Source organism: Terrapene carolina, unplaced genomic scaffold (genome assembly GCF_002925995.2).
Source record: "Terrapene carolina triunguis isolate 2854851 unplaced genomic scaffold, T_m_triunguis-2.0 Scaffold66, whole genome shotgun sequence".
Lineage (NCBI taxonomy): Eukaryota > Metazoa > Chordata > Testudines > Emydidae > Terrapene > Terrapene triunguis.
Window position 1 is genome coordinate 91555328 of NW_020664417.1, and position 19430 is coordinate 91574757.

The 19430-nt window shown below is 43.3% G+C and overlaps 1 protein-coding gene across 1 annotated transcript in view; it reads left to right on the top strand.

Moving 5' to 3' along the window:
• Window positions 1–4996, top strand: part of RPIA (ribose 5-phosphate isomerase A) — a 30950-nt gene extending 25954 nt beyond the window's left edge. The window contains exon 9 of the mRNA XM_026648113.2: window positions 3851–4996. Coding sequence (XP_026503898.1) covers window positions 3851–3948 — 98 coding nt within the window. The 3' untranslated portion in view covers window positions 3949–4996. The remainder of the gene's footprint in view (window positions 1–3850) is intronic.
• The last annotated feature ends 14434 nt before the right edge of the window (window positions 4997–19430 follow it).

Here is a 19430-nt window from a genome sequence, read left to right on the forward strand (position 1 = left end):
GCACTGCTGGGTTCACTGCCCAAGCCACAGGCTGCCTGTTGTGCTCCAGCTGCCCCAGGTGGGCCCGGCTGGACAACGCTAATGCGCGCTGAGTAACGAGAGTGCTCCAGCAGGATGTGCCCGGGGCAGTTAGAGCATAACACACTGCCTGTGGCTTGGGCAGTGAATCCAGCAGTGCCCCAGCCCCCACTGACAATCACTGCAACTTGTCTCCTGTCACACCCTCACTGCGCAGTCTGGGGGAGAGGAGAATCCGGAGGGGCAGGAGGAGGCAACAGAGGAAGAGAGCAGGAACATGACAGAGGAGGGGGAAGAGGAGGAAGATCATCTTGGGAAGAAGGTCCAGGCCCAGAACTGGCCAGGGTAATTAAGAGCCCTAAGCACCATAGGAGGACAGCTTTCCTAGGGCAGTCCTCCCCGTCTCCCTCTTTGGGGGTTGGATCAAGGGTGCAACGAGGGGTGCAAGGCACCCAGGCCTCCCCCTTGGCCATAGACAGGGAGTGGAGGGAGAGGTCCTGTTTACTCTCACATGTGCAGAAGTGCATCTAAAATGCAGCCCAAGCGGTTAAGGTGCTACCTCCAAACCCCCATCTGTATTTGGCTTCACACCTTTGGCATTTACTGATGATCTAAGCAACTTCCCTGATTTTTTTCCCATAAACATCCGTAAAAGTCTCAGAGCAAGGTTGGCAGCTCTGCGCAGGAGTAAGCGCGACTGAGCATCAGGTTTGCAAAAAGCGGCCCTTACGGATTAAAACCTCTCAGCAGAGTTTATATTTTACTTAAAAGAAAATACTAGGTACGCTTGGGTATCATTCTTCATCATATGGGCGTTTTCTCCAGGTTAAACAGTGTCCCCAATCCTGCAGTGTGTTGTGCATGGGCCAGTGCAACAGTCTGCCTGCTGGCCGTGTATTGCAGCCTTGGGGCCTTACACAGGAAGTGTGTAGTCATGAAATGGGGTGTTATGGAAGAGGTATGAGGTTACTTGGATCCTAATTGATGTTTGCTATTGAAACCATTAATGGCAACAAAATCCTGGTGTCTTGCATTTCTTAACCCTTTTTCATCCCAAAGCAAAATTAAACTGTGTACAAATTATGGGATCACTTCCACAGGCCACTGAATGGAGCCCGCTCTAGAGGAAGGTGTCTCAGCTGTGTAACAGCACCCAGTAATGCTGTGTACAACAATGTAAGGCAGGAGATGAAAAGGGTGCTACAGGGGAATTTCTATTGCAGATTACTGGCATTTGGTCACGGTGTCAGTGTTAACACTTTTCTCCAGCCATAAAAAGTGCATCTGATTTTCAGTGCTACTAGTGAACATGACTCTGTTCGGAGACCATTTAAATACATGCCACTCATTTCATACTGTCGGGACGAGCACAGCAGTGTCATTCGGGAAAAGGAGTCTGGAGGCCTGTTGTAACAAATACAGCTTTCACTATTTTGCTGCATAATGCAACTCGTTTCCAGGTGATTTCTTTCTGATACTTTCCATAGATTTTTAATGCCAGAAGAGACCATTAAATCATCTAGTTTGATTCCTTGCATATCACAGGCCAGAGAATTTCATCTAGCGTCTCCTGTATTGCGCCCAGTAACTTGCCTTTTAAGTTAAAGAGGGGGAAATTTAATCTTGGTCATATAATTTAAACCCTGTGTACCACTCTGCACAATTTTCTCTATTGTGATCTGCTCCCTAAAGCCCTGATTCAGCAGGGTACTTAGCATGACCCTAACTTTAAGTGTACGAGCAGTCAGTCCTGTTGCTGTCAGTGAGCTTACTCATGCTAAAAGTGAGGCTTGTGCTTACGTACTTTGCTGACTCGGGGCCTATGGACATACCTACATCAGAGGTGGTGGTGGTGGTGAGAATGCAGGAATCACATCCAGAGGGACTAATCCTTCGTCTCCTAGTGATAACGCCTGTCGTACCAAAGTGGCTTCTTGCTAATCTGGTTCCTAGCCCAGCTTTGCGTGGAGGAGCTCCACATTGTGACATCTGACCCACCCCCACAGTCTGCCCAAACCACTGCAGCTTAAATAGCCACCCTCTGCTGCTTGGACTTTGTGTGGTGTCCTTCCCCCAAATCCCGGCCTCTTAGAATACCTCCATTGGCTTCTCCCCTTCTGCCTCAAGCTCAAGACTATTGTCCTTGCCTTCAGTGCCCTGCACTACTCTGCCACCTTCTATTTCTGTTTCCCCCCCCCTCCTCCTTCCCTTTGTAGTCTTGTCTCACTCTCACCTTCCTGCCTCTTCCGATGTTCCCCTGCACCTAGAACTCCCTGGCAAAACAGGGGAGCCACCTCCTCAAAGCTAAGCCATAGGCGGATCTTACACCCCCCTTAGTGAAAAGCCCTGCCCTGCTCCGCCAGCCTCCCCTTCTCATCCAGGCCACTGGAATCGTTCTGTTCTCATCCTGCAAGGTGCAGGGCACCCTCAGTTCCTGCTGCTGGGGAATCTCGCAGGATTGGATTTTGGATTGTAAAGCCAGGGCCGGCTCCAGGTTTTTTGCAGCCCCAAGCTCCGAGAGCGCAACTGTCCAAGCAAAAAAAAAAACAACCCTCCGAGACCGCAATTGCACGGAATGCCACCCTGGAATTGTGTCGCCCCAAGCACGTGCTTGCTTTGTTGGTGCCTAGAGCTGGTCCTGTGTAAAGCACCAGGTGGCAGGGGCAGCGTCAGCGCAGTCAGCACATAAGATCTGGAAGTGAATCATACCCTGTGTCTGCTCCCTGTAACTTGCTGTACATGGATCATCTGTATTGTTTTATTACAGTTAAAAATAAAGGGTGAAATCCTGTGCCTATTGACGTCCATGGCAAAACTCTCATTGACTCCAGCGGGGATAGGATTATACCCAGTGTCTTGACGTTCACCATTCCACTGCGTCTGAACGTATTTTTCTGCACTGGCTCCCAGCAGTCAGTTGATATCAGCCTTGAGCCCCAGGCAGCGATGCTAGTAAAATGAATCTAAACGAACTGGTGAAAGTTGCCATGTGTCACTCTCTATCTAGAGTTCCACAGCGGGGACCTGTCAGTTTCACTTGCAGCTAGTGAAAATTCTGTGCCACTTGTCTCTCTTGTGACAGTGATTCCTTCCCTTGTATATCTCACTCCTGCTGTTACGTGTAAGCTTGGTGTGTGTTTGTGCAATGCTTGCTTCAGGGCATGGTGCTTACTGACTGCTGTGGGGCTACTTGCTTAGCCCCCCGATCCTTCTGAGGGCCACAGAGCTTGGGTTCCTGCACCAATACAGAGACCCACTGGCTTTAGTGGGGCTCTCCATGGGTGCAGATGTCCTCTTGCACTGAGCTGGTTGCAAAGTCAGGGCGTTAGCAAGCACTTCACTCTGTTCTATTCATACCCATAAGAACAATCATCCCAGATCAGCTCAATGGTCTATCTAGTCCAGCGTCCCTCCCTAACAGTGGCCAGTACCGCTGCTCCAGCGGGTGGTGCAAGAAATCCTGTAGTGGGGAATTCTGGGATAATCTGCCTATAGGGAAACTTTTCTTAACCCTTTCTTCCCCCCATCAAATTCTAGGTTGGCTTATGTCCGGAAGCATAAATGTCATAAGCTTGTCAGTACAGAGGCTGATTTTGTAAAGCCATAGTAGACTTTGAGGCCCAGGTCCTCAAGTGTATTTAGATGCCTAAGTCCCATTGAAATCAATTGGCATTAGATGCCTAAATACCTTCTGAGCATCTGGCCTGGATGCCTGATCAGTGAATAATAATAATACAGTCCCTAATTCTAGAGGATTAGAGCAGCCGGGGTAAGCCTGGCAGATAAGAGATGGTTTGAGCCCCTAACCTGTGTGTGAATGTTCTATTCCCAGGAGTGGTGGAGACAGGTCTCTTTATCAACATGGCCAACGTGGTTTACTTTGGCATGGAAGATGGTTCTGTCAGCGCCCGTGAGAAACTGGCCCTCTGACACAGTCCAGCCACATGATGCTCCCTGCCTTCCAAACAGCTGTCGTAATGGTGCCAACCTGACACGTTGCCTTAACGAGCGGCCAGCTCAGTTGCAGAGGTTGGGGCAGAAGGCCTGTCGGGATCCGCTGACGTGCTACTGAATGTCTTTTTTTAAACTATATTCTCTATTTTTTATTGTTCAGGAACGCTTGTCATTTTTAAAAAAAGAGTCACTTGAACAGAAGTTGCTTTTAACATTTTTATTTTGTTTTATAAGAAGCGTTTACCAAAAAGGACACATCTTACAGAACTTGAACCCGCTGGTTGCTCTGACCGCGTCTTGTTGTGGGGGGAAAGGTGATCGCAATGTATTGTTTTTATTTAGTTTGCTGGGAGGAAAAATTAAAGATGCAGCATGTAAAACCAGGGCATATCCAGTTGGGACCTGCTGATGCCTTATTGGAACCTTTTGGTTCTGTATTTTCTCCCGTTTGGTTTTTTTTAACATCATGGTTTTTAATTGTACAGAATGCCTAGTTATTCTGCATGGGTAAAATTTACCCCCTGTGCAAAGGGTCAGGACAGAAGTGTTGCATAGGCTTTTTCTGGCCCTTTGCACAGGAGTGAATTGCATCCTTTGGGCCAAACGCTGCTCTGTTAAACCAGTGTCAATCCACAGTAACTCCCATCAAGATTTATTCCAATCAGTGAAGTTACTCCAGATTGACATCCTTGTAAACACGAGCAGAATCGGGGCCTTGATCAAGTTTACAGAAGTGTATTTGAGAAGCTTTCAACAATGTCTAGTACCTTAGCGGCAAATCATTCGGTTAGGAATGAAGACAATTTATCACACCTCACAGCTGGGTTGATTCATGGGAGGATAGAGCGGAAAGCAAAGGAATATTGAGTCTTCCTGCCTGGACTGGATACAAATGTAGCAAGAGGACAAGGCAATCATCTGATGTATCCTATTCCACCTATAGGTGCTTTGCATGTTATAGTGTCAAAAACATGAGTCATCACTTTGTATGTTATGGGCACTGAAATAAAGAGCTGTAACGCCAGGTTTTTGACTGTTCTGATTCTCTTTTACAATGAAATATTTAATACCTGATGGGACAGAACCTCAGTTGGTGTAAATCGCCTTCACTAGAGCTATAACAATTTCCACGCACCGAGGATCTGCCCCCATTTGTGTAGCTGAAGGCCTTACGTGGCTCTCTGTACAAGGGTGAATTTCACCCACACTGAATGCACCAGTTCACATTTGATTTCCTGTTTGATCTTATCAAAATATTTTTTTTGCCTGTCACCCAAGTGTCTGAACAACACCTGTTAAACTGCAGCACTTGCATTCAAATTCTATGAAACTGAGTGAGAATTTGCATCTGTGTCTAAAAGCTGCACGTGTGAGTAAGATGTTGTTCCCTTTTTGCAAAAAAAGGTTATTTTGGTTATCTGAAACCTCCTCCTCCCTGCAGACGTGTCCTGTCAGTTCTAAAACTGCCCCATAGTTTTATACCAAGATGGCCTGCAATAGAGCATTTCCAATAAAGTGATTATGATGGAACATTGTGGTAAGAAACTGTTTGTAAGATACTATCACTGCAGCCTAGATTAGGAACATGGAGCAGAGAGAAGTTGTTTCAGATTGACCGAGTGAAATTTTCAGACTCTTCATCCCTCTATTTTCTATAACATCATAGTAGAATGAACAATAAAGCAAAACTAATTTAATTCCTACACAGGATCCTGTCTTGTTTCACATTGTGCTGTCCAAAAAGAGGTCTTTTTTGGGGCAGGGAGGGACAATTTTTGTTTTCTGCATACTTTGATTTCCCTAAAACAAATGGGCACATCACCAAAATAACCTAAATCATTGGACCCTCGTATTTCACCGTGAGCTTGATCGATGAGTCCAGTGGGAGGATGCAGTAGCAGGCATCATGTGCTTGTTCACCCTCACATTTATATTATTTGGATTTTTTCTTTTTCTGTATGTGGGGGGGAGGGGAGGGAAGCAGGTGGTGGAAGTAAGTGTAATAAGACTTTATTATAATTATATAGCACATTACAACTGAGGATGTCATTATGGTGTATGTTTAAGGTCCCTATTTTCACTCTTAGGTGCCTAAAGTCAGGCACCTAAGCCCATGTTTAGGCATCTAAATACCAGTGGCCTCATTTTCAGAGGCATAAAAATCACAGTGTTCATTGCGTTAAGTGCTCCTCTGAAAATACAGACAACTTATTTTGGTGCTTGGATCTGGAATTAATTGCTTAACTCTAGGCACCTGCTTTGAAAATGCTGGCTTTCTAATTCTTACTCCTGGGAGAGAAGAATCAGACCTGTTCTAGACATGGGCAAACGGAGCACAGATTAAGTTGACTTGCCCTACATCTCATGCAATTGTCAGAGCTAGGAGTAGAACAGAGCATAAAAAACATGATTCTTAGCCTGCAGCTCTAACCAGTTAATCCATTGCCTGTGTAACAACACTTTGCAGGGATGTTTTGCCAGAAAGAGAAAACATGCACTAAAAGCTATGAAAACTGGTCCTCAGCCTGACCCAGTGTGCATGGTTATTGTCTGGGTGTGGAATAAGACACAATACTGCATATCTCATTACCAGCAGGCCCTGCTCGATCAAGGAGACAATGTTACAGACATAACTCTGACTCTCCTTGCTTTGGTCAGGTGCTTGGCTATATTCATTGCATCTTTTTGTGTTTACCGTTTGTGCTGTAGTAATGGGGTTTGTTTTAGTTTACACAATTGGACACTTTCTGCAGATGGAGCTGAAAAGGCAGAGCCACCTATCCCCAGACTATAAATGCGTGAGACACAACAAGGGATTTGGCAGAGAAAGGCAGAGCAGTTGGTCCACCAAGTCCAGTAAACAACCCCTGACACTTCACGGATTTAAAACAGATCAGTGATACTTCAGACCTCAGCTGTTTCCATCCCAGGCATCTGGGCCTCTCACTTGCCAGGCACTGAGCACCATCAGCTTTCATTGAAGTCCCCATAACTACACGATATTTAAACACATGCCTAACTTTCATTACATGATTCCTCCCAGTGCCTCCCATGGGACTTGTCATGTGCTGGAATTCAGGTGCAGTCTCGAGTATCCTGCTGAACTGGGGCTGGTCTGAGTGGGTGTTGAGGGCACACAGTAGCTTGTAGGGTTGAAGTCCTTGGGTACTTGCACAATGCTCTCCACTGCGGTGGAAAAATCTCCCTGGCTCCCACAGCAATCCTTTGACACCGTAAAATGTTGAGACTCAGTTGTCCCTATCAGTGTCCGCATAGTGATATGTGCTCAGTGACCAGGCAGCTGCTGTTAAAATTATCCAGCCCTTTTTAAAATTGGACTCTGACCCCTTGCAGCAATGGAATCCACAGGCCCAGCTGCACAGGGTCTGAAGGACTTCCTTTTTATGTACTAGCTTATAACTGCTGGCTGTTATCTTTTGAGGGAGCATCCCTTGTTCTTGTATAAGGGGAGAAAGCTAGAAACATTGTTCATTCTCCACCTGAGGGACTGGCAGAAGGCAGTGGCTTGAAATGGGAGACAAAAGCAAAGTATTTACCAATGGCCCAAACAAGGGAACAGCAAGTGTGAAATTAACTAGGAAGAATTCCTCCTTAAAAAGTCCAACCGCACTAGCCAAAGCATTCCAGAACTCTTTAAACTATATACTGCCGAGTAGGGGATAGACTAAGGGAAACAGGGAGCCTTCTCCTAAGGCTAGAAGGTCTCTAGATCAGGCCATTATAACAGAGGAAATTCAAGCTACAATACTGAGTCTCTAGAAAGTTTTCTGGAGAGGCGGTTTTCTAGCCAAGTTCTAGAAGCCCTTTGAAGAAGGGCTGATCTGATAGGTAGCTTGTGAGCTAGGGGAGTCTGCAGAATATATTGCTCTTTCCTTGAGAAGAGTCCTAATATCCAAAACATCTAACACATTCTTCTGCGTAGGAAGAATGGGTCCTTTCTAGTTTTATTCTGTCATTGGAGCTGCAAACAGGCTATAGACCAATGCAATGGATCTGTGGGTCCTTCCTGCAGAAGAAAGGAAATTTTGAGCTAAGCACAGGTATTTCTCCCTCCCCCTTTCTTTTTCTTTTTTGTGGAGGATAAACTTGTCTGATGTCCCTCATCACGGGGGCCCGAGTAGTCCATGCTCAGGCTCTGCTCAGACAGATGAGAGATCTGGTCTGGCTCAGACTGCACACAGGTGGAAATGGATATGCTCTGCATCTGGGTTTAACCTGCTTGGTCAGTACAGTTGTCAGAGAAAAGCATCACCACATGCCTGCTGTTGTTTGTATCTAAACCACCCTGCATGGCCACGCTGACACTACTATCCAGAAAATATAAAGCACAGTCGCCTTAGTAGGAGTTAGACCTAACTCAGCTGCCCATGCCTTGATGTTCTGGGTTTGTGAGAAGTTTCATCTGTTTGCAAGGAAGGATGGTCCAGGGTTAGGGTGCCAGCTTGGGACTCTCGTGGGTTGGGTTCATTTCCCAGTTCTGCTGCAGATGTTCCTGTGACCTTGGGCAAGTTGTAATTTCTCTGCCTCAGTTCTCCACCCTAATATGGGGATAATAGCACCTCATAAGCATGTCGTGAGGATAGATGTGTTAAGGATTGGGAGGTGCTCAGATGCTAGGACCCTGGGGGCCATGTAAGTACCACAGATCAAGTGATCTTTGTAGTTCAGTTCAGAATCTTAGCACAACTTGTCTGGGACACCAGAAGGCCTCCCCAGTCCCTTCCCTTTTGCTGGCTGTCACGCAGACACTAATTTAACTGGGAAGAGAAGGCTGCTGGGGCCTTTGATGACACAACCAAGTGCCCCTCCTAAATGACATCTTCAAGAGTCACTGATGCATGACTGAACTTCCCTCCCTAGGAATCTGAGCTCATTGTCCCCTGTCCCATCCCACCCACGGACGTTCTCCCCTGGTAGTGCTGCTGGCAGCTCTGTGCGAAGCACAAACTCTCCTCCAGTGAGTGTGAGGAGGGGATGTGGCTCCTCCAGGTGACCTTTCGCTCAGAATTGTGGATTTCTATTGCTGCTCAGAACCTGGCTTCGAAAGTTGGACTATATAGAAAAGCTCCAATCAACACTGGGATGAAATCTGGGTAAACGGTCCAAGCAGGAGACTGTGTGAGCCTTGCTATAAATACCCACTGGAAGAGACAGAGAGCCATGTTCCAGGGTGTTTTACCTTGTGTCTTAGTAGGGCAGGAGAGCTAATCCTGATCTGAAATGCTCTGTGTCCTGACCATCATTAACGTCTTTAGATGGTTTTCTCTCATATCCCTTTTGATATTTCTGTGCAAGCATTCAGGGGCAGTTGCCCTGTCTACCTTCACCCCTGGTAAAGAGGAGGGATCAGATGGTGTACATTATGTGGGGACTGTAGTTCGTTCCCACCCTTTCATCGTGTTTTTTAAATTTTAATTTTATTAAACAGAGCCGTGTTTGTTCCCACAGAGCCAGAAAGCAGCGCCTTTAGCCCAGGGCCCAAAAGTCTAAGCATGCCAAATTCTGCTCTCATTAACCTTGGCATAAATTCAGAGCAGATTTCAATGGAGTTACTCTGGTTTTGAACCAGTGTAACCAAGATCAGAATTTGTTTCCATGTGTCCATTAGCAGCTCCCTTTTAACTGCTGCCTGTTTTTGCAGAGGCCAGCAGGGGGTGCTCCAAAATAGCATAACTTGGCCACTAGAGTCTGCACATGCAGCCCCCACCCATGCAGCCCCCACCAGCTCATAGTCTGGGAGTTCATGAGTTGATTCTTCATGGCAGACCCCTCACTGCAATGGTGTTGCTGGGCCACCCTGAAAGGGCTTCTCTTCCGTTACTGACCTCATCCTGCTTCTCAACTTCATACGTGTCTAAGGGGAAGGAGGGAAAAGCAGCTGTGAGTCCAACACGTGTATGTTGTTACTGAAAAGCAACGTGTATGTGAAATCAAAACCGGCAGCTGGAAAGAATCTGTTCTTTATATTTCCTTCTCCATAGTAGTGACTAAGTTGTTAACTCCAATGCAGAGTGACTCAGATTTTATTGCATCAGAAAGGATACAATTTTGCCACGTTTTAGAGAAAGGTGAATTAACTGCATTGATCCAAGTGAAGCCAGCAAAGATGAACAGGCTCCAACTCTTTATATGAGTATTTATAACCCATTGTAACGTCAGTCCCAAATTACTATGGCGAACACTCTGATTGCAGGATACGCCTTTCGGAGGCATTACTCTCTACAGCAAAGCACATCATAGCTACACTTCAAGTAGGATCATATACTACAAATATTTTCCATTATCTCAGGAGATTTTCTCCATAATTTACCAAGCGCCATCCACCCCAATAGTCTTCTCTCAGTGGCTTTGGGATTTGATTTCACTTCTCTGAATTATTATCCTTGGTTCTTGGTGTTTCTTAACATCTTCTGATCATAACAGCCTGGCCAGCTTGGGTTACAATACTTGCCATTGTCTTTCTCTAGAAGGGAACTCTTCAAAACACATTCAGAAATGGTGCTTCCATTTCTATTCCACTATTCCCCATTACAGCATGGAGGTAATTCCCTGGATACATTCTTAGAAGGATGGTATTCTGAAGAATTGGAAGGAAAAGCCCAGCTAAATCGTGGAGTAGTGTTGTGGGTTTTTTGTTTGTTTTTTTCAGTATATAGGGTTTTCTAATATGGCGCACAGAGTGCAGCGTTCAGAATTTTCTAGTCCATTAGGTTCCTGTTACCCGACATTCACCACAGTGTGCAATGATAATCCGCCGCCTGCACATAAACTCTTGGGTAAAAAAAAAAAAATCTTGCCCATAACATAATGGGTAATTCATTTGTGCTTAACACTGACTTGCAGATTGACTTTATTTTGGCATAAATGTAAACATTTCAAGAAAGGTCAATAATTGCACTGAAAGGAACAATAAAATAAAATCTCTCTCTCTTAACCCAATAAAATAAAGTCAGGAAATTACTGTCAATAAAATAAATGAAAAATTCATCAATAAGCCAAATGTTAGCATTAATAAATTAAATTATTTAATTTAAATTAAGTAAAGTAAAATAAATAATTCCTCAGGCTCCTATTCTAAAGTGTGTGTGTGTGTGTGTGTGTGTGTGTGTGTATATATATTACCATAGTGTTCATATTCTTTTCATGATAGCACTTGTTTTATGATCTGATAGCATTTCTGAGAAACTTGACATAAAAAGGGATGAAAGTAACTAAACAGCAGAGGTGGTCCATAACCTGTATGTTAGGTAATTTAGTGTAATCAAAATAACCAGAAGAAAATCAACACAACTTAACTACATAGTGAAAAAAAAACATCTTGACTAGAGGAATCAGCTGGAATGAGAATTATGCCTTGAAAACACAGGCTCTGATTCAACTTCTATTCTCCTCAGTGAAAGCCTTTTCATGGACTTTAATGGGAGTGGAATCAGGCCCATGTGGATGATCAAATTGTGCTCTCCGTAACCACCTGTATAAATCTGGAGGCATAATGGACTCCAGGGGGAGTCAGGGATGAAGTCACGGGACTTGCTTCAGATTTGCACCAGTTGAAACTGAGAGCAGGATTTGACCCCAGCATTTTCTTTACAAGACTTTGCAAAGGATCTTACATTGTAGAATTGTCAGTGATTTTGAGGAAAAACAAAGAAATCCTCCTTTTTCTAGGTGACTTTTCCCAAATGTTATTTAGCAAGTATCATGGTGTTGAATCCTTCTAGGGCTTCTTGAGTCTCGTGTTTTACCCACTCTATCTGTACTAAAAGAATCTACATTTGAACTGTAGAATAAAAGAAGAATCTACACTCGCAGGCTAAATAGAGTGATTTGTCTTGCATAGCAGAATAGCTGACATCTGGTGATTGAGTATTTCACTGAGACTCAGTATATGGGGTAATCTGTTATAGCCCATGGACTCTTACAAATATTACCCTTAGTGTGGACTCTTACCTTACATATTTCTTTATAATGTATGCTATTATATTCAAAACAAATCAGATTAAAAATGAATTTGTGCTGGTATTTAATTGTCACTATTTTGTGCATAAAACTACCAAATCTATTATACATCTTCACATAGGGCCTGACCCAAAGCCCACGGAAGTTAATGAGAGTCTTTCCATTGACTTCAAGGGGCTTTGGATCAGGCCTGTATCTCATTAACATGTCAAGATCAAACAGTTAATAAGTGACCACTGCTTAATTATAAAACTTCACTGGTAACTTGTTACAGACATGTTGAATCCTATAATGGATTATCTCCCAACACAACATTTTAATTAAATTAATGTAAAACCCTGGCGATCTTTCTGTCAGACTGCCTTTATAATAATATCAGTTCTATAATGAATTCATTAGGAAATGTTTAATTTGCTTGCAATTCAATAGAATTTTTTCTTCATATCCTTGCAAATACAGACACAGGGAGCTCTCAGACTTCCTTAATTTACACTTACAACCATGCTTAAACATTTTCAGAACATCCAAGTAAATGAAATGAACAAACCATCCTACTGATCAGTGACTCACCGGGTAGTTTTTATGATAAGAAATCAGGTTAAATTACTATTTTTTATGTGTAAAAACCCCTCCCAACCCTTCACAAAAACGTTTTCTTTCTAGAGTTGTTGCATGCTTTGTGAAATACAGCTGAATCCCCATCTCTTCATTTCACACTGAGCTCCTCACTTACAAAATTACAAGAAGATGATGATTCATATAAATTATGGAATTCCGTATGTGATAAAGCAAAATGATTAGTACTTTTAGGTATGCACCCAAGACACTGTAAAGAGACTGGGGGTGCTCAGCACTTTTGTGCAAATCTGGCCCTTTTAAAGTGTTTCACGTTGAGCCCCCCACAATGAGGCACCGTAACTCAGAAGTCACTTCTGACAATCTCGACCTGATAGCACATTAACTAGTGCACTGTTTAATCAGGATCTGATTCTACCAGGTACTGAGCACCTTCAACTCCCATTGAAGTCAGTGGGCATGGAAGGCATTCAGCACCTTACGGGAGTGAGCCTTTAATGACGATTGTACGAAGCAGCAGCTAATGTAGTTGATTGACGTTAAAAGAGTAATTATCTAAACACTCTGGCACTTTAATATCTGGACTAGTTTTTGGTATTGCACCAGGAATCCTGTTTAGTACTCTAAATATGAAGTTTACATAATTCCAGATAATTTTGGGTTTAAACACTGCTAACAGTGTTAATATGTATATGAATTAATTTGCTCAATATTGTGCAAAAATATCACTATACCTGAACTGTTTTTATTAGTCAGAGATGCCCTTTTTAATGTAGCTGTGAATTTAAAACATCCTATTGCGATTAAATCTTCCAGTGTTAAACTATCCTTTAAAAAAATCAAACCAAATCAAATATTTGCGAAGTTCAAAACATCTTTTATGCTTATGAACATATATTGTAAACATTTTCTAATAATCTCTATACAAGACCATACGTGAGTCCTTCAAAAATATAAATCATGAATGGAACTTTAATTCTCCTCATTTTCAAAGCCTGACACTAAATTCTAGCAGCATGTAACTGATTTACTTTTGACAGCATCACTTTGTAACCAGTTACTTGTAACCTGTACATTTCAATCCCTGTTTAAAGCATTTGGCTTTGACAAATTAATTTTAGAAGCCTTTCTGTCCAGTTAGGCAGCACAATTTTCAAACAGATTAGATGCCAGTTACCTTTCTCACCATCTTAATTCCTTGGTGCAAACAGGCAATGCTGCCTTTTTTCTAATTCTGATGTAAACAGCCTTTTTCTCAGATGCTTGGGACATGAAATTTTGATTTTCTTTTTGTATTTTTCTGTGTAGTTTAATGAGAATTGTATCATCTCAACAAAGAGGCTAAAACACAATAGCTAACTTTTAATCCTTCAAATTCTTTACAACACTGAAAAAAGTTGGGCTGATTTAACTCTACAGACTAACATTTCTCTCCCAGCCCTCCAGATCGATAATAGAGGTTGATATCTACAGGGCATCTACATCATCCACATTTCAGGGTTGGCAGCCACAGAGCAGATAAATAATATTACTTAAAATTTATTTTTTGTAGAAGCACAGAGCACCCCATTGCAACTCTCAGTGTTCCCTTCTCAGAAACTCTGCTTTGTTCTTCATTATTTGTTTAATTTCTGGTTGTGTGCTAGCAAAAAAGTTGAGAGCTATAAAGCTGAATTTCCTTATTACAGTAAATGCCTCATTTTAATAACAGACTCGTTCCATTACAAACAAAACATGTCTAAGAAGAGCAGGCTAAACTGCTGATCTTGGCGTGGAATCTTATGAAGAAATCTATTCAGAGGGATATACACTGATGAACATTTCAGGTTTATTGATCTAAAGAACAAGAATGTTGGTTCCAAACCTCAAAGTGAACATACAATTAAAATCAATTTCATAGCCAATGAAGGACAGTCAAACTATTCTGGGCTCTCTTATACATAAAGCGTTTGAGTAGATTCAAGGTTAACGTTATGCAGGATAAGAGGGTATCCAAAATTGTCTTTAGTTTTATGTTCATTTAAAAGACTCCTACTCATGAAATGAAAGTCAGACAATTAAAACTAGCCGATTCATGGCAGCAATCACATTGTTTCTTTTGATGCTATTCTATTAATGTATGATCAGCTTTTAGTCTAACACTCAGAACCAAAGCAGCTATTTGGCTTTCATTTTGGATTGATTTTTTTTCTCCTTTCATATGTTTATTCATTACTAAAACTGTGAAATACATCCCAATTAGTGTCAGGGATTAAGAGAATGTCAGATTCTCATTGACTTTAATGGGCTTTGGCTCAGTCCCTACATTCTTTGATATGCTGTACTTTTTGTTATGACGATGTACTATCAATGTACAAGCATATTATTCAGCTGTATTATTGTAGCACTCCAGAACCCCAGTCATGGACCGGGACTCCATTGTGCTAGGCGCTGTACAAAAAATTATCCATGTAATAGAAAGCAAATCTTTGACAGATTCATAGATTTTAAGCCCAGAAGGATCTATTAGATCAGGGGTTCTCAACCTTTTTCTTTCTGAGCCCCCCCCCTCCTCCCCCAACATGCTATATTGTGCCACCTGTGACACAATAACTAGTTTTCTGCATATAAAAGCCAGAGCCAGCATTAAGGGGCAATTGCCTGGGGTCCCACGCCACAGGCCACCCGCCCTGCCCTGCGAAGCTACATTGCTCAGGCTTCGGCTTCAGCCCCGGGTGATGGGGCTCAGGGCCCTGGGCTTCAGCCCCATGCGGTGAGGCTTTGAATTTCTGCCCTGGGCCTCAGCGAGTCTAATGCTGACCATGCCTGGAGGATCCCCTGAAACCTGCTCGCGGCCCCCCCAGGGACTCCTGGACTCCTGGTTGAGAACCACTGTATTAGATCATCTAGTCTGACCTTCTGTATATCACAGGCCACAGAATTCCACCCATTTACCCTTGTATGGAATTGTGCTAGCCTATGCACAACTGAGACATTAGAGCTGATAGAATATACTAATAAATTGTCTTTCTATCTGTGGCTGGTGGGAAGCTGCTTCTTCTAAACCTAAACTGCCTCTTTTGGGGTGAAGCTTGCTGGCACACTGAGCAGTGGGTTGCCAGCTGCATGCATGACCTTTGCGGGGTGACGCACTTAAACTTTAAGCCTGGTGAAACTGCAGGATCTCATCTATGTTTAGAATGCATCTCATTCTTGCATCATGCTGCTATCTTAATGGTGTTTTTCTGCTTCGGCATTTCAACCTCTCACTGAAACTCCAAACGTTGAAACTATTTGAGTTCAGCCCAGGTCAGTTATGACCAAAAGTTGTCATGGTGGTTGGGCAAAATGAATCGGTAGGTCTCAGTGTGGTTTCTAGTAGGCAAGTCTTCTCATCACAAACCTCACTGCTGCAAGTGGCATTAACTGGCAGCTTGGACATTCATCCCAGCAGAGAGGCTAATGACCGATGGGCCTGAAGCGGTGATCCTGGTTGCGGTGCACTGGTGTGGGGAAGTTGGCACTGTTGCTATTGCCCAGTCTCCTTAGCTGTAGATCTTTCAGCAGCACTAAGAGTAACCCCCCTGCAATAAACAGACAACGTGTTCATTTTTAAAATTATGTTCCAAGTTCCACGGCACACAGTTTGTGTTCCACATTGGTTGTTTAGCTTCCTGTCTCTTAATTCTGCCAATTTCCATAGCAGTGCCTTGGGAACTAACCACATCTGATAAGGCCATAGGTCAGTGGCAGCACATTTGAGCTAACTCCCCTTTACTCCATGTTGTGCTAAGGTCTTGATGTTGTTTTCTTTGCTACAAGATCCACTTCCATTTGACCCTTGTCACTTGCAGTCTTATCTTGTGGTGGCATGTATGCATCGCAGCTACACTGTGGGGTCATGGGATTTTCTGAAAGCTTCTCTCTCTCCTTGCTTGAGAGCTCAAGCAATACACACATTTATTGTTGTCAGGGTTTTGCCCTCTACACTGAATGTTTTTGCCAAGACTCTACATTTTCTGTGTGTTTATCGGTATGCAGAACTCTGTCTATGTGCTTCTAAAGCACCCAATCTCTCTGGTATCTAAGCATTAACCTGGCTATTATGCTTACAGTATGGAGTCTGTGTATGGAGGCTGACTGATAGTTTGATCTTGAACAAGTTATTTGGGCCAACTTTTTCATATGTGTGTGGTTACAGCAAGGCACCTAAATCTATTTGAAAGCAACGGAATAAATGGGCTGGTTTCCAGGGGTGCTGAGGGTGGACCCACTGAGAACTGCTGAGTGCTTTGAAATTTTAGCCTTCCCTTCTGTATCTATCTGCCGGCTAACAAAATGCATACAGTTATACTTGTGAGACTTCATTAACTGGTTGAACAGCACTTTGAGATCCTCAAATTAAGGGGACAATCAAAGAGGAAATTCTTGTTCTTTTGATTATTTCACAGACTGGATTTGATGCGCTGACGGCCATTGTGAACCATAAACAGGTGGGACTGGTTTGACTTCATAGTCCCATGCACTAAGGGTGAGCTCTTTGTTCAGAGCTGCCTGTGTAGACTGTGGGAGTCAACTGCTTGCACCTTAGGTTGCATTAATTCCCCACTCTCTGCTGTGTGCTTTACAGGGATGTCTGGGGTAGTAGGGTCTCTGGCAGTGCATTTCCACAAGACTGTGCCACTAGCCTGCTGGAAGGTGGTGCAGTGGGCCACGGAATCAGTCTGGGTGTTGCAAAATCTTATTGCACATGGCCCTGTGCCTCTTGTGGATTCCCTAGATGCACTAATAAATTGCCCCCTCCTCTCCTTCAATGTAATGACTGGGGAGAACTCCCCAAGGGAAACCTTAAGGAGTTTCCATCTCCCATGGATTTTTCTACAGCCTGTAATGTTTCTCCTTTTTGTGGTAATGCTGTGTGTGGTTCAATATGAGAAAACCTCGTTCCTTGAGGCAGGAGACACACCTGTTAGACTCCAGAGTTTCAAACTGTTGGTGGATGGAGGGGGTTGGCTAGACAATAAATATTACTATGATTAAATGCTCCTAATTTATTTTCATAAGGCTGGTTTCACACCTCAGTGCAATGGGACCATTCCCTGCATTTGTTTGCCTGACTGCATGGAAATCACTTTTACCTCTGTCTAAAAACGGTATCTACTGCTAATAGGAGCTTGGATCTAACGTTATCCCTTTTTCAACACCACGCCAGATCATTGTACTGCAGCAATTGCAAAGGCTATGGTGAAATTGATGGGTACTGCAGGCATTTAGTCTCAGTGTCCTATGTCTGGGGCAGGCTACTGATCACTTTTGCAGTGACTAGGCAGATTTTTCAGTTTGGTTCTTGAAAGAGTATAAACAATGGAGTACCGTAAATGCATGATTGCTGCTGGAATGGTGGGACGCTGTGGCTGCATGGTTTTAAATCTTCCTCTTGGTTGTCAAACTGTGGATGTCTCAGGGAATGAATGGGGATCTAGTTGATATGGCTGAGAGGCCTTCCTACTATACTTTTTTAACAGGCCTTTTTTATCAGCAGAAAAAAGTCACAAGTTTCTGCAGCAATTAAAAATGGCCAGATATACCCTGGTGAAATCTCTTTTCTCCAGCAGAGAGTTTTCAGAGTCTAATCCATGAATGTTTCAGAGTCTAATCCATGTTAGTGTTTCAGAGTCTAATCCATGAATGCAAATGCTCATTGATCTCTGGTAGACATCAGGTCTTTGGAATAATTTTAATCATTTGCTGGGATTAAAACATTGGAAATAACATGAGTTAATGTCCACAACAACTACTAGGATTGACAGTGAATGAATCGTGGATTTATGTATATAGCCCCAAACATTCCTTGACTAGGAAGTCTACTTCTGCAGTGCAGAACAAACAGGGGCGGCTCTAGCTTTTTTGCTGCCCCAAGCAAGGCAGGCAGGGGTGGTCCCGGTCCCCGGTCCCGCTGCCCAAGCACGGCCGAAGGCTGCCTGACTGCCGCCCTCGCAGGGACCGGCAGGGCGCCCCCTGCGGCTTGCTGCCCCAGGCACGCGCTTGGAGCGCTGGTGCCTGGAGCCACCACTGAGAATAAAGCCTAACTAATATTATCCTTTAGTCCCACAATGGGTCCACTGGGGAAACAAGATCATGATCAGATTCTGATCTTACTTACATCCATGTAAATCCAGTGTAACTCAACTGAAGCCAATGATGTATCTCTAGAATTCTGTCAGTGTGAGAGGAGAATCTTATTCCCCTGTCTTTGAGACACGTGACAGAAGAAGCCAGAGTTTGCTCATGTTGTTTGCCAAGAATTAGGGTATTGCAGGCATCTCAGTATCTGTATCCTATGCTTGGAGCAGGATACTGATCACTTTAGTAGGGAGTAGGCAGATTTTCCAATTTGGTTCAGGAGAGAGTATAAATGATGGATTACAGTAAATGCATATTTGCTGCAGAAACATTGAGATGTACGAGTATGATATGTTTGTAATCTGAGACCCGAATGAACAAAAGAAAATGAATTGGGAAACACTTAATAATCACTACTGGTATTTGGCAAACTGAAGATGTAACTGAGATCAGAACTTCATCCATACTGCGTTCACTACTCTTGAGTAACTGATTTTTAAATAGGTATGTAGAGAGCCACATTCTGCTCTCAGTTATACCAGTGTGTGTATACCTGAAGTGACTCTACTCAGTTTAATGGTATTATTCTGGATTGACACCAGTACAGCTGAGAGTGGAATTTAGCTGATATTACTTGTGTCTCATGTTAGACAGTCTATGTGAAAGCCAAGCAATAGTGTCAGTGTAAAAAATATTTTAAAAATCTATCCTGGTTTTAAATGTCATTTGGTAAGACTGGTGAATCTTTCCTTAATTTAGCCATACTTCCTGAGTATCTGTATGAATCCCGGGGAGACAGT